The 14,008-nt window shown below is 38.2% G+C and overlaps 1 protein-coding gene across 14 annotated transcripts in view; it reads right to left on the bottom strand.

Moving 5' to 3' along the window:
* The window catches only part of ITSN2 (intersectin 2), a 162,014-nt gene that overhangs the window by 45,517 nt on the left and 102,489 nt on the right, over positions 1 to 14,008 (bottom strand). For all 14 annotated transcript variants that reach the window (XR_007470728.1, XM_033425280.2, XM_033425278.2 and 11 more), the window contains one exon: positions 12,145 to 12,311. Coding sequence is in view for 13 of the 14 variants with exons in the window: in XM_033425280.2 (XP_033281171.1) it covers positions 12,145 to 12,311 (167 nt within the window). In the remaining variant the exon portion in view is untranslated. The remainder of the gene's footprint in view (positions 1 to 12,144; positions 12,312 to 14,008) is intronic.

The raw sequence follows: 14,008 nt of genomic DNA, 5'->3' as shown, positions 1-14,008 counted from the left end.
TGTGTTGATTCCTGTTGTACAGCAAAGTGATTCAGTTATACATATAGATTCTTTTTTTAACATTTTTTCCATTATGGTTTATCATAGGATTTTTTAAAAATTAATTTTATTTATTTATTTGGCTGCGTTGGGTCTTCCTTGCTGTGCGCAGGCTTTCTCTAGTGGCGGCAAGTGGGGCTACTCTTTGTCTAGGCGCGCGGGCTTCAGTAGTTGTGGCTCTCAGGCTCTAGAGCACAGGCTTAGTAGTTGTGGTGCACGGGCTTAGTTGCTCCGTGGCATGTGGGATCTTCCCGGACCAGGGCTCGAACCCGTGTCCCCTGCATTGGCAGGTGGATTCTTAACCACTGTGCCACCAGGGAAGTCCCTATCATAGGATATTGAATACAGTTCCCTGTGCTATACAGTAGGACCTTGTTATGTATCCACTCTATATACAGTGGCTTACATCTGCTAACCCCAACCTCCTAACTCCATCCCTCCTGCAACCCCCTCCCCTTTGGCAACCACAAGTCTGTTCTCTATGTCTGTGAGTCTGTTTGTTTCATAGATAGGTTCATTTGTGTTATATTTTAGATTCCACATATAAATGATACCATATGGTATTTATCTTTCTTTTTCTGACTTACTTCACTTAGTATGATAATCTCTAGTTGCATCCATGTTGCTGCAAATGGCATTATTCCATTCTTTTTTATGACTGAGTAGAATTCCATTCCATACATACATACATACATATATATATATATGTATATATGCCACATATTTTTATCCATTCATCTGCTGATGGACATTTAGGTTGCTGCCATGTCTTACCCATTGTGAACAGTGCTGCTATGAACACAAGGGTGCATGTACCTTTTTTCTTTTAATTTTTATTGGAGTATAGTTGATTTACAATGTTGTGTTAGTTTCTGCTGTACAGCAAAGTGAATCAGTTATACATATACATACATCTTTTTTTTTTTACATTCTTTTCCCATATAGGTCATTACAGAGTATTGAGTAGAGTCCCCTGTTCCCAGGAGGTCCTTATTAGTTGTCTATTTTATATATAGTAGTGTGTATATGTCAATCCCAATCTCCCAATTTATCCCTCCCCCTGCATGTATCTTTTTGAATTATAGTTTTGTCTGGATATATGCCCAGGAGTGGGGTTGCAGGATCATACGGTAATTCGATTTTTAGTTTTCTGAGGAACCTCCCCATACTGTTCTCCATAGTGGCTGAATCAATTTACATTCCCACCAACAGTGTAGGAGGGCTCCATTTTCTCCACACCATCTTCAGAATTTGTTACCTGTAGACTTTTTAATGATGGCCATTCTGACCAGTGTAAAGTGGTACTTCATTGCAGTTTTGATTTGCAATTCTTTAATAATTAGCAATGCTGAGCATGTTTTCATGTGCGTATTGGCCATCTGTATTTCTTCTTTGGAGAAATGTCTATTTAAGTCTTCTCCTCATTTTTTGATTGTTTGTTTTTTGTTGTTGTTGAGTTGTATGAGCTGTTTGTATATATTGGAAATTAAGCCCTTTTCTGTTGAATTGTTTGCAAATATTTTCTGCCATTCTGTAGGTTGTCTTTTCATTTTGTTTATGGTTTCCCTTGCTGTGCAAAAGTCTGTAAGGTGGATTAGGTCCCATTTGTTTATTTTTGTTTTTATCTTTATTGCTTTGGGAGACTGACCTAAGAAAACACTGGTATGATTAATGTCAGAGAATGTTTTGCCTGTGATCTCTTCAAGGAGTTTTATGGTGTCATGTCTTATGTTTCAGTCTTTAAGCCACAAATGTGATTTTCTTAATATTATATGATGAAATGTAGCAATATGGGGAATATTTGCATAATTCAGTGATTCAATATTTCCCAAATGACCAATGAATGGTGTTACCATATTCAGTGTGCAAAACAGACTGGTGAATTTAATGTTACAGTAAGAAATGTTCACTGATATGGCTTCAGATTCCATGTTGCAACAACCAACCTACAACCAACCTACAACAATTTAGCACTTCTCAAGTTTTGATGTAGTAATATCAAAGAAGAGTATCTGCAAATGTTATTAACACATTTCTGTTTCCTCTCATATATGCGTGAGGGTGAATTTTCTTCATATACTTCAACCAAAAGAATATACCATTCTTCTCACTAAACTTTTTTGGTGAGGGAGGAATACATAGTTGTTTTTCATTAAAAGCATGTTACTTGGGGCTTCCCTGATGGTGCAGTGGATAAGAATCTGCCTGCCAATGCAGGGGACGTGGGTTTGATCTCTAGTCCAGGAAGATCCCACATGCCTCGGAGCAACTAAGCCCGTGCACAACTATTGAGCCTGCACTCAAGAGCCCATGAGCCACAACTACTGAAGTCCGTGTGCCTAGAGCCTGTGCTCTGCAACAAGAGAAGCCACCACAATGAGAAGACCACACACCGCAAATGAAGAGTAGCCCCCACTCACCGCAACTAGAGAAAGCCCACGTGCAGCAACGAAGACCCAACACAGCCAAAAATAAATAAATAAATAAAATAAAGACAATCCTGCAGCCTGTGGAACAAAAAACCACATTCACAGAAAGATAGACAAGATGAAAACGCAGAGGGCTATATACCAGATGAAGGAGCAAGATAAAACCCTAGAAAAACAACTAAATGAAGTGGAGATAGGCAACTTTCCAGAAAAAGAATTCAGAATAATGATAGTGAAGATGATCCAGGACCTCAGAAAAAGAATGGAGGCAAAGATCGAGAAGATGCAAGAAATGTTTAACAAAGACCTAGAAGAATTAAAGAACAAACAAACAGAGATGAATACAATAACTGAAAAGACAACTACACTAGAAGGAATCAACAGCAGAATAACTGAGGCAGAAGAACGGGTAAGTGACCTGGAACACAGAATGTTGGAATTCACTGCTGCTGAACAGAATAAAGAAAAAAGAATGAAAAGAACTGAAAACAGCCTAAGAGACCTCTGAGACAACACTAAATGCAACAACATTCGCATTATACGGGGCCCAGAAGGAGAAGAGAGAGAGAAAGGACCCGAGAAAACATTTCAAGAGATTATAGTCGAAAACTTCCCTAACATGGGATGGGAAAGGAAATAGCCACCCAAGTCCAGGAAGCACAGAGAGTCCCATACAGGATAAACCCAAGGAGAAACACTCCGAGACACATAGTAATCAAATTGGCAAAAATTAAAGACAAAGAAAAATTATTGAAAGCAGCAAGGGAAAAACGACAAATAATATACAAGGGAACTCCCATAAGGTTAACAGCTGATTTCTCAGCAGAAACTCTACAAGCTAGAAGGGAGTGGCATGATATACTTAAAGTGATGAAAGGGAAGAACCTACAACCAAGATTACTCTACCTGGCAAGGATCTCATTCAGATTTGATGGAGAAATCAAAAGCTTTACAGACAAGCAAAAGCTAAGAGAATTCAGCACCACCAACCAGCTCTACAACAAATGCTAAAGGAACTTCTCTAAGTGGGAAACACAACAGAAGAAAAGGACCTACGAAAACAAGCCCAAAACTATTAAGAAAATGGTAACAGGAACATACATATCAATAATTACCTTAAATGTGAACGGATCAAATGCTCCAACCTAAAGCCACAGGCTTGCTGAATGGATACAAAAACAAGACCCATATATGTTGTCTACAAGAGACCCACTTCAGACCTAGGGACACATACAGACTGAAAGTGAGGGGATGGAAAAAGATATTGCATGCAAATGGAAATCAATTAAGCTGGAGTAGCAATCCTCCTATCAGGTAAAATAGACTTTAAAATAAAGAATGTTACAAGAGACAAGGAAGGACACTACATAATGATGAAGGGATCAATCCAAGGAGAAGATATAACAATTATAAATATATATGCACCCAACATAGGAGCACCTCAATACATAAGGCAACTGCTAACAGCTATAAAAGAGGAAATCGACAGTAACACAGCAATAGTGGGGGACTTCAACACCTCACTTACACCAATGGACAGATCATCCAAACAGAAAATTAATAAGGGAACACAAGCTTTAAATGACACAATAGACCAGATAGATTTAATTGATATTTACAGGACATTCCATCCAAAAACAGCAGATTATACTTTCTTCTCAAGTGCGCATAGAACATTCTCCAGGACAGATCACATCTTGGGTCACAAATCAAGCCTCAGTAAATTTAAGAAAATTGAAATCATATCAAGCATCTTTTCTGACCACAATGCTATGAGATTAGAAATCAATTACAGGGAAAAAAACGTAAAAAACACAAACACATGGAGGCTAAACAATACGTTACTAAATAACCAAGAGATCACTGAAGAAATCAAAGAGGAAATCAAAATATACCTAGAAACAAATGACAACGAAAACACGATGATCCAAAACCTATGGGATGGCAGCCGCATAGCACAGGGAGATCAGCTCGGTGCTTTGTGACTGCCTGGAGGGGTGGGATAGGGAGGGTGGGAGGGAGGGAGACGCAAGAGGGAAGAGATATGAGAACATATGTATATGCATAACTGATTCACTTTGTTATAAAGCAGAAACTAACACACCATTGTAAAGCAATTATACTCCAATAAAGATGTAAAAAAACCACAAAAAACAAAACCTATGGCATGCAGCAAAAGCAGTTCTAGGGCTTCCCTGGTGGCGCAGTGGTTGAGAGTATGCCTGCCGATGCAGGGGACGCGGGTTCGTGCCCCGGTCCGGGAGGATCCCACGTGCCGCGGAGCGGCTGGGCCCGTGGGCTATGGCCGCTGGGCCTGCGCGTCCGGAGCCTGTGCTCCATAACGGGAGAGGCCACAACAGTGAGAGGCCCGCGTACAGCAAAAAGAAAAAAAAAAAGCAGTTCTAACAGGGAAGTTTATAACTATACAATCCTACCTCAAGAAACAAGAAAAATCTCAAATAAACAATCTAACCTTACACCTAAAGGAACTAGAGAAAGAAGAAGAAACAAAACCCAAAGTTAGCAGAAGGAAAGAAATCATAAAGATCAGGGCAGAAATAAATGAAATAGAAACAAAGAAAACAATAGCAAAGATCAATAAAACTAAAAGCTGGTTCTTTGAGAAGATAAACTAAATTGATAAACCATTAGCCAGACCCATCAGTAAAAGAGGGAGAGGACTCAAATCAATAAAATTAGAAATGAAAAAGGAGAAGTTACAACAGACACTGCAGAAATACAAAGTATGCCAATAAAATGGATAACCTGGAAGAAATGGACAAATTCTTAGAAAGGTACAACCTTTCAAGACTGAACCAGGAAGAAATAGAAAATATGAACAGACCAATCACAAGTAACAAAATTGAAACTGTGATTAAAAATCTTCCAACAAACAGAAGTCCAGGACCAGATGGCTTTACAAGTTAATTCTATCAAACATTTAGAGAAGAGCTAACACCCAACCTTCTCAAACTCTTCCAAAAAACTGCAGAGAAAGGAACACTCCCAAACTCATTCTACGAGGCCACCATCACCCTGATACAAAAACCAGACAAAAATACTACAAAAAAAGAAAATTACAGACCAAGATCACTCATGAATATAGATGCAAAAATCCTCCACAAAATACTAGTAAACAGAATCCAACAACACATTAAAAGGATCATACACCATGATCAAGTGGGATTTATCCCAGGGATGCAAGGATTCTTCAATATATGCAAATCAATCAATGTGATACACCATATTAACAAACTGAAGAAGAAAAACCATATGATCATCTCAATAGATGCAGAAAAAGCTTCTGACAAAATTCAACACCCATTTATGATAGAAAACTCTCCAGAAAGTGGGCATAAAGGGAACCTACCTCAACATAATAAAGGCCATATATGACAAACCCACAGCAAACATCATTCTTAATGGTGAAAAACTGAAAGCATTTCCTCTAAGATCAGGAACAAGACAAGGATGTCCACTCTCACCACTATTATTCAACACAGTTTTGGACACGGCAATCAGAGAAGAAAAAGAAATAAAGGGAATACAAATTGGAAAAGAAGATGTAAAACTGTCACTGTTTGCAGATGATATGATACTACACATAGAGAATCCTAAAGATGCCACCAGAAAACTACTAGAGCTAATCAATGAATCTGGTAAAGTTGCAGGATACACAATTAATGAATAGAAATCTCTTGCATTCCTATATACTAATGATGAAAAATCTGAAAGAGAAATTAAGGAAACACTCCCATTTACCACTGCAACAAAAAGAATAAAATACCCAGGAATAAACCTACCTAGGGAGACAAAAGACCTGTATGCAGAAAACTGTAAGACACTGATGAAAGAAATTAAAGATGATACAAACAGATGGAGAGATATACCATGTTCTTGGATTGTAAGAATCAATATTGTGAAAATGACTATACTACCCAAAGCAATCTACAGATTCAATGCAATCCCTATCAAATTACCAATGGCATTTTTTACAGAACTAGAACAAAAAATCTTAAAATTTGTATGGAGACACAAAGACCCTGAAAAGCCAAAGCAGTCTTGAGGGAAAAAAGCAGAGCTGGAGGAATCAGACTCCCTGACTTCAGACTATACTACAAAGCTATAGTAATCAAGACAATATGGTACTGGCATAAAACAGAAATATAGATCAATGGAGCAGGATAGAAAGCCCAGAGACAAACCCACGCATGTATGGTCAACTAATCTATGACAAAGGAGGCAAGGATATACAATGGAGAAAAGACAGTCTCTTCAATAAGTGGTACTGGGAAAACTGGACAGCTACATGTAAATGAATGAAATTAGAACACTCCCTAACATCACACACAAAAATAAACTCAAAATGGATTAGAGACCTAAATGTAAGACTGGACATTATAAAACTCTTAGAGGAAAACATAGGAAGAACACTCTTTGACATCAATCATAGCAAGATCTTTTTTGATCCACCTCCTAGAGTAATGGAAATAAAAACAAAAATAAACAAATGGGACCTAATGAAACTTCAAAGTTTTTGCACAGCAAAGGAAACCATAAACAAGATGAAAAGACAACCCTTAGAATGGGAGAAAATATTTGCAAACGAATCAACAGACAAAGGATTAACCTCCAAAATATATAAACAGCTCACGCAGCTCAATACTAAAAAAGCAACAACCCAATCCAAAAATGGCCAGAAGACCTAAATAGACATTTCTCCAAAGAAGACATACAGATGGCCAAGAGGCATGTGAAAAGCTGCTCAACCTCACTGATTATTAGAGAAATGCAAATCAAAACTACAATGAGGTAATACCTCACACCAGTTAGAATGGGCATCATCAGAAAATCTACAAACAGCAAATGCTGGAGAGGGTGTGGAGAAAAGGGAACCCTCTTGCACTGTTGGTGGGAATGTAAACTGATACAGCCACTATGGAGAACAGTATGGAGGTTCCTTAAGCAACTAAAAACAGAATTACCATATGATCCAGCAATCCCACTACTGGGCATATACCGTGAGAAAACCATAATTCAAAAAGACACATGCACCCCAATGTTCATTGCTGCTCTATTTACAATACCCAGGTCATGGAAGCAACCTAAATGCCCATCAACAGATGAATGGATAAAGAAGATGTGGTACATATATACAATGGAATATTACTCAGCCATAAAAAGGAACGAAATTGGGTTATTTGTTGAGACATGGATGGATGTAGAGACTGTCAAACAGAGTGAAGTAAGTCAGAAAGAGAAAAACAAATATCATATATTAATGCATATATGTGGAACATAGAAAAATGGTACAGATGAACCAGTGTGCAGGGCAGAAACAGAGACACAGATGTAGAGAACAAATGTATGGACAACAAGGGGGGAAAGTGGTGGTGGTATGATGAATTGGGAGATTGGGATTGACATGTGTACACTAATATGTATAAAATGGATAACTAATAAGAACCTGCTTATTATTTATATTTATTTATTAAAAAAATAAATAAAATTCAAAAAAAAAAAAGACCAGCAGCCAAGGAGGAAAGAAAAGGATTCTAAGACTGTCAATTCATTAGATTAAATTAAGGTGTTCAAGTCAGTAAGCAAGGGGTTTGGGAGGCTCTAGGATTTTTGTTTTGTGATGTTTTAAAGTTTTTAATATCTTCAGAGCTGAGTTACGTATTTGGTCAATCAATTACAAACCTATAGAACATCTATGATTTCAAGTTATTAAAATGAAAAAGACTCAAGCCCAATATTACATAAGGGAATATTTTGGCTAAGACAATCAGGACTTGAGTAATATCTTCCTCTGTTTCTCAAGAATAACAAAATCTACCTTCTGGTTTTGGATGCAGTGTTTTAATTATAGTCTACATCATTAATATAAGGATGTTAGAAGGGGAAAAATGGTCTTTTTTTGGGGGGGGGTAGTAATTTTGCTGGAGTGAGCTGAATAAATGGCAATAACTCTTTAGGGAATTTTTAAGAAAAAGGACATTTTCATGATCAAATTCTGAACTAAGAAAGCAGTGTAAGGTACTTTATTCTAAATTAGCACTTTACAATAAGGTAAGCACAAAAGCAAGGATTTTACATTGTTTTCCTAGCTGCAGAAGATTCTATTCAATTCCATGAAATACTAAGGAACAAAGGACTAGTATAACAGAGTGCCTACTACGTGGTAGGCACTGTATAGTAACTTACAGGGCATGTAATCCTCAATGGGGTACTACTATCCTCATTTTTCAAATGAGAAAACTGTGGTTCAGAGAAGTGAAGCAACTTGTCTGAGATAAAATCCATATCTGTCTTAATCCAAGGCATGCAATCATCCCACCTCCCCACTGTGACCCCAGGGAGTTAGCTAGTGTCTGATGATGGATATGACACTCAAAAACATATAACCAAATTAATGCTATAAATGCCTTTAGAGATACATATCTTGGTACTTAAAGGAGAGAAAGAGAGAGCGATCTCACAGAGCTGGAAATTGCAAGTTCAGTCTTAGCCTTCTCAGTAGAGAACAGTCTGGAATTCCTTGGCACAGCAGAGTGGCAACCACCCAACCAGAACCCTTCAGCGCTGCCTCAGAGCCCTCAGAGACCAGTAGAGACACATCCCATCAGGACACGGGAGCTAGTTGAGTGTCCCTGAGAAAAGGCTAGGCCCAGCACATTTCCGGCTTCTGCTACGCACACCTGCTTGCTCTGCCTCTTGCCTGGCTCGCCGGCTGCAGCCGTCTTATTCACTTGCTACCTTTTCTCTAATGCTGCCACTCAGGGTTTTTCTCAGTTCCTCCAAGCTCTCTCTCCCTCTCCTCCCACCTTAGGGCTATTGCATATGCATCTACCTGCAGTGTACTCCAGTCTATCAGGATTTTTAGATGGAATCATCAGAAACCGACTCTGGCTGATTTAAGCCTAAGAGAAATGGAGTGTATTGGGTGGCTCACAGAATTTCCAGAAAGGCTGCAATACGAGGTCTGGAGATTAGGAAGAGACAAAGCAAAGCTGGACAAACAGAACTTCAGGCAAAATCACACCCAGAACCAGCCTGAAGAGGGCTCTGTTGCCTTTGCCTCTGAATGCAATGCTCCCTTAGACAAGGATATCCTGGAATCACTGCTTCAAAAACTGAATGTTGCTACCACACTCATTGCCACCAAAAGAAATTCTCAGCTATGCTTTTTGGTATCACTAGTTCCTGATTCACTGCCTTGGACAGATGACTCTGACCAAGCCTGGGTCATGTTCCCAAACTCTAACTGCAAGGAAGGCAAGGAAAGTGAGTAGGTGGGCTTTGGAGAAGCCTGCCCCTTACCAAGACTCACACCGTGGGAAGGAATTCAGGAAAGGAATTCAGATGCTAAATAGCCAAGAAGTTCCACCCCTCGCTTCTTCCCCTGCTTTGCCTTTTCAAGACTGGCCTCCTTACAGTTCAGGTCTTTGTTGAACCAGCTCCTCAGAGGCCTTCCCTTGACCACCTCATCTTAAAAGATCTTCAGTCTGTTGTTACCTGCACCATGTTTGTTCCTTCACTGTACTTATCACAGTCGATCATCATTTATTTGGACTGTACCTTTCATGAGTACCTTGACTGCTTTGTTCACCTGTTTCCCAATGCCCCCGACCAAGCCTTACACAGATGCTCTCAGTGAACGAGTAAGTGCATGAATACTTAAGAAGGCAGAGAGACTCTACCTGCTTAATTTTCTCTAGATTCAATGTAGCTTTATGTTAAAGGAGTTTCCACACATTACAATGGGAATTAATCGAATTACTTTATAGGCATGGTCACAGTCTTATTAATTAGTACAATACCATGTTCCATTTTGTATTTCCATTATTATTATAATGGAAATATTACTACTATATTATTACTATTATTACTTGAGTGGTATTGCTTATCTAATTGGCATGCGATCATGCTATGGATTTTCACTAGGCAGTTTCTGCTCATAATTGGCCACTTTTCTTACCTGAACACATAGAGATTTAAAAATACGTTTGAAAAGGTATATCTTGCTCTCTGTAACAAATCAGGTATAATCTTGTGTGCTATTATATGCCAAGTGTTTTCTTATAGAGAACTTCATAATCAAGATCTAGACGTGGCATTAATGACTAATGACTTCCCGGCTATGTCAGGATCTGAGATCATTAAACCTTTTCAGGAATGCTTCCCCACCATTATGCGGTTAAGTCCCTTAATGGTGCTTTAATTGGGGCTTTTATCGACTGCAGCAGCTCAGTAAATGTTTTTAATTCATCATTAGCTTTACAGTAATGAGTGTAGCCACTCAGTCGCCACTTCCAGCAAGCTGGCTCCTGGCTCCATGCCCCTGGACCTTAAACATGACTCTGGTCTAGTACTTCTCCACCACAAGAATCTGAGACCCTGACGTCTAGAGTCTTATAGATCTTTGCATTTTCCAGAATGTTCAACAGAGGCTTGGACACATGTTAATTATTACTCTGTTGAATGTTGGCTACATGAGTTCAGTGGCTATTTTAAAGTCTCTTTTAAATGTGTCTGCGTTCTCTCTCCACACGTAATGTAGTGCTTGTAAATACTGTCTATAGAACTGCATCTGGCTCCTTGTCCCACCACCCTGGGAAGTCTAGAGTTTATGCTAAAAGGGCTTATCCCTTCTAAGGGTCCTTATCCCACTCGCAAAACTGTGTACAATATTTTGTGTGTAGGTGAATTTATTCAAGGAGAGGTTGTAATTTTCACCAGCCTCTCTGAGTTAGAAAAGTTTAAGAACTACTGCTCCAGAGGCTTCTAAATCTCAAATTGTCTGTCGGAAGTACAGGTGGAGAAAAATTCTACCTACATGCACACTTCCTCTCTCCCTGTATTCCTAAAAGGGGAGAAGTAGTGGTAACAGTAATGATAATAATAGCAATAATAAACGTTCATTGGACACATGCAAAAAAATAAATAAAAAATAAAATAAAGTGGGATAGGTTCTTAAAATGAGGAAAAAAATATATTTATACATATGTGCTTATGACTTTTATGTGCAAGAGAATATAAATTTTAAAAAAACAGAAAAAAATAAAATAAAAAAATTTTAAAAAGCAAGTTATTTATGTTATCATATAATGGGTTTAATTTTGTTATTTCAAAATGAATTAATAAATATTTTTAAAATTTCTGTTTTAATTTCTAATATGGAAAGTATTGCTAGATATAATCCATATATTTTCAGAAACTTTGGAGTCCCTAATAATTTTTAAGAATGTAAAAAGTTCCTGAAACCAAAAAGTCTGAGAACTGCTACACTATATCATACTAGTGGTAGGATGAAACGCAGCAGGAACTCAGAGTGTGGGCTGGGTCACATTAATGTCAGAGCCTTAAAGATTTACAGACTTCTTCAAGGCGGTCCCTTGTAAGCCTCCATGAATCCAGACCATTCCCTAACTTCAGTTATCATGAAGGCCCAGCCCTATCTATGGCTCTTGTCCTTGGAATTTCATAGAAATAGTTTTGCCCTTATCTCTCTAACAGGATCCCTATAATAAGCTACATTTTACTGAAGCTACCTTAAGTGGCTTCCTTGTAACCAAAGCAGCCTGACCAAAACCATATACATGCATCTGTTTTAAATATGAACCCTGATCAACAGGAACGGAATGCTTCTGTTTCTATATCAAAATAACTCTACCTCGTGATCTTTTGGTTTGACATAATTTGATGGAAAAATTCCAGTTCTATCTCCGATACTTCCTGTCCACCATTCTCCATCTTTCTGGGTCACCAATATTTCTTCACCTTCAGTGAAAGTCAAATCTCCAGGTTCTGCACTTGAATACGGATAAAGTGCAATATACTCTGTAGGAAACAAAGCAAAAAGAAACTAGTTTTGGTTGCAAGATTACAGAAGTAAAAAAAAAAAAAACTGTTGATCTCCAAGATCTTGAGTAATTTTACTGTAAAAGCCCTTGTGACTTAAGGAAACTTAATGTAAAGAGATGTTAAGGTAGAAAATGGAATGAAGTAATTATTTAATAATTTCTTAGAAAAAGATTACGTCTTTGACTGAACATAAAACTTTATCACAGGGTTTCTTTTTTCCCCAACCGTATCGTCATCACCATGATCGTCACCATCATCATCATCATGTCACAGAGAATAACCCCAAAACTACAAATAGATATCAGTATCTTTACAGAGAGTCAAGACATGAAAAGTTCTTTTTAACCTTCTTATATATAGTTTAATCTGCTAAATTCTTTTCTCTTTAATTCTTTTACATACAGTTATGGAAATGCCCACTATTCAGCTGACATCAGTACTAGAGGCCAATTTCCATCACAATGGCCCAGCTCCTAGCACAGTGCTTGGCACAGAATAGATGCTCAATAAATATTTGTTCATGAATAACCTTATGGGAAATGTCTAAGTTTTTATACTGGCTTTGTTTTTTTGTTCAGATGATTACTAGTACTTAGAAGAAACAGTCAATGACCAGGTTTTAGAAGTCTCTTTTTCTTTCTTCTAGTACTATTTGTATTTGTTGACATGAAATTTGCTCTGTAGATCATAAACTGGAGATGGCCAGAACCAGTATCCGGAAACTATTTACTATCCACATTCCCATATTATTCAATTTAGCTGACTTAAGAAGATGAAAAATGCTTACAAGATTAAGGTATGTTGCAACAAGCCAGGTCCTTTCCAAAATGCTCCTCACCACTTTCCTAGGATCATTCCACTGCAGTTATTCCACAGTAAACCTCTGGTTGCAGCCTTGCTGGTGACTCGAGTTCCCTAACCTTTCACAGCTGAGCCCTGGCTCACACCTTTCCCTCTGTCCACCAAGCGTTCTCTTCGTCACTAAGCAAGAACTTACTCATTGTTTAAGATGATTCGACATGGCCACCTCTGTGGATTCACAGGTCCTACTCAAAATTATGTTTTTGTTCATTCATTATAGAATTTATTACAATTATATGCCTAGCCTTCCCATTTTACTGTGAGCACTTGGGAAACTATTTTATTCATCCGTGTATATTTCAGGCTCTAGCATACAATCTCTAATGTAGTAGATACTGAATAAACTGTTTAATTTACCATTAAGCTGATTTTCTTGAGCAATATAAACAAAATGTACTTAAACTGTTCAACTAATTTTACAGTGAATATATAATTCATTTATAAACCTATACAACTATTAAATAAAAATACTGTCTGAAATAAGGGTGGACATTTTTCAGCACAATATCAAAATTAAGATACTCAAACAACCCAAAGGGCAATAAAAAAATTCTTTGTAATATTTATGATTAAAGTGTATCTTGATTTCAAATCCTACTTAATGATTTATATGGTACACTGTAATTAAAATGCAATTCAGGGGGCTTCCCTGGTGGTGCAGTGGTTGGGAGTCCACCTGCCGATGCGGGGGACACGGGTTTGTGCCCTGGTCCAGGAGGGTCCCACATGCGGCGGAGCGGCTGGGCCCATGAGCCATGGCCGCTGGGCCTGTGCGTCTGGAGACTGTGCTCCGCAACGGGAGAGGCCACAAC

This window comes from Orcinus orca, chromosome 13, assembly GCF_937001465.1.
Source record: "Orcinus orca chromosome 13, mOrcOrc1.1, whole genome shotgun sequence".
NCBI lineage: Eukaryota > Metazoa > Chordata > Mammalia > Artiodactyla > Delphinidae > Orcinus > Orcinus orca.
Note: the sequence above shows the minus strand (reverse complement) of the source record. Positions and strands in the feature narration are given on the sequence as shown.